Source organism: Penaeus monodon, chromosome 28 (assembly GCF_015228065.2).
Source record: "Penaeus monodon isolate SGIC_2016 chromosome 28, NSTDA_Pmon_1, whole genome shotgun sequence".
In the NCBI taxonomy this organism is placed as follows: Eukaryota; Metazoa; Arthropoda; class Malacostraca; order Decapoda; family Penaeidae; genus Penaeus; species Penaeus monodon.
The window spans coordinates 4,877,469-4,878,108 of NC_051413.1; the positions used below are offsets into that span (position 1 = coordinate 4,877,469).

Sequence of the window (640 nt, forward strand, 5' to 3'; positions counted from 1 at the left end):
GATCTTATATATGATTCCTTTTGCCAAGAAGCACGTCTTATTGCTGGCTGAAGTAATTACCAAAGTAATATGTTGTAGATTTATATTTCCTTCTCAATTTCTTTATCTTTTGTTATTTAAAAGCTCTTGCTGATCAGCTAAAAGAAAAGTCACACTTTTTTTTTAGATCTAGATTGATTTTTTTAATGCTAAAAAGTAGTTTTATCTGTTCTCAGATAGCTAATAGGCTTTGAGATGGAATAATGGTCCACACCTTGATGTTAAAAGCACTTTAAGAAGCGGAGTGAAAATGATTCTGAAGGAATGTGATCTTTGCTGCATTTAGTCATCAATAATGAACATTATTGCAATACTTTGTGTGATTACTCATCCATAGTATATATTATTGTTTTATTTGTAGCAGTGTGATTTGCCTTTGTATTGGTTTGGTTTGCAGGTATGCAAGATTCTTTTTTTACAGGAATGATACAGAATGACCAGAAGTAGTTTCTTTGTGTTCTTATCATAATTCAGAATGTTTTGTTATCTTAGACCAGAGGTTTACTTGATATACAACTTTTCAGGCAATGGAGAATGATGACGAAGAGGAGGCCAATGGGAGCAAGAGCAAGCGTGGTTCCAAGGGCAAGCGAAGGAGGAT

At 33.8% G+C, this 640-nt stretch overlaps 1 protein-coding gene across 1 annotated transcript in view; it reads left to right on the forward strand.

The window, feature by feature from the left end:
• The window catches only part of LOC119591307 (transcription activator BRG1-like), a gene marked incomplete at its 3' end in the record, with an annotated part of 18,291 nt that overhangs the window by 15,938 nt on the left and 1,713 nt on the right, over positions 1-640 (forward strand). Inside the window, 1 exon segment of the mRNA XM_037940034.1 lies at positions 564-640. This exon segment is cut by the window's right edge and continues 132 nt beyond it. Coding sequence (XP_037795962.1) covers positions 564-640 — 77 coding nt within the window.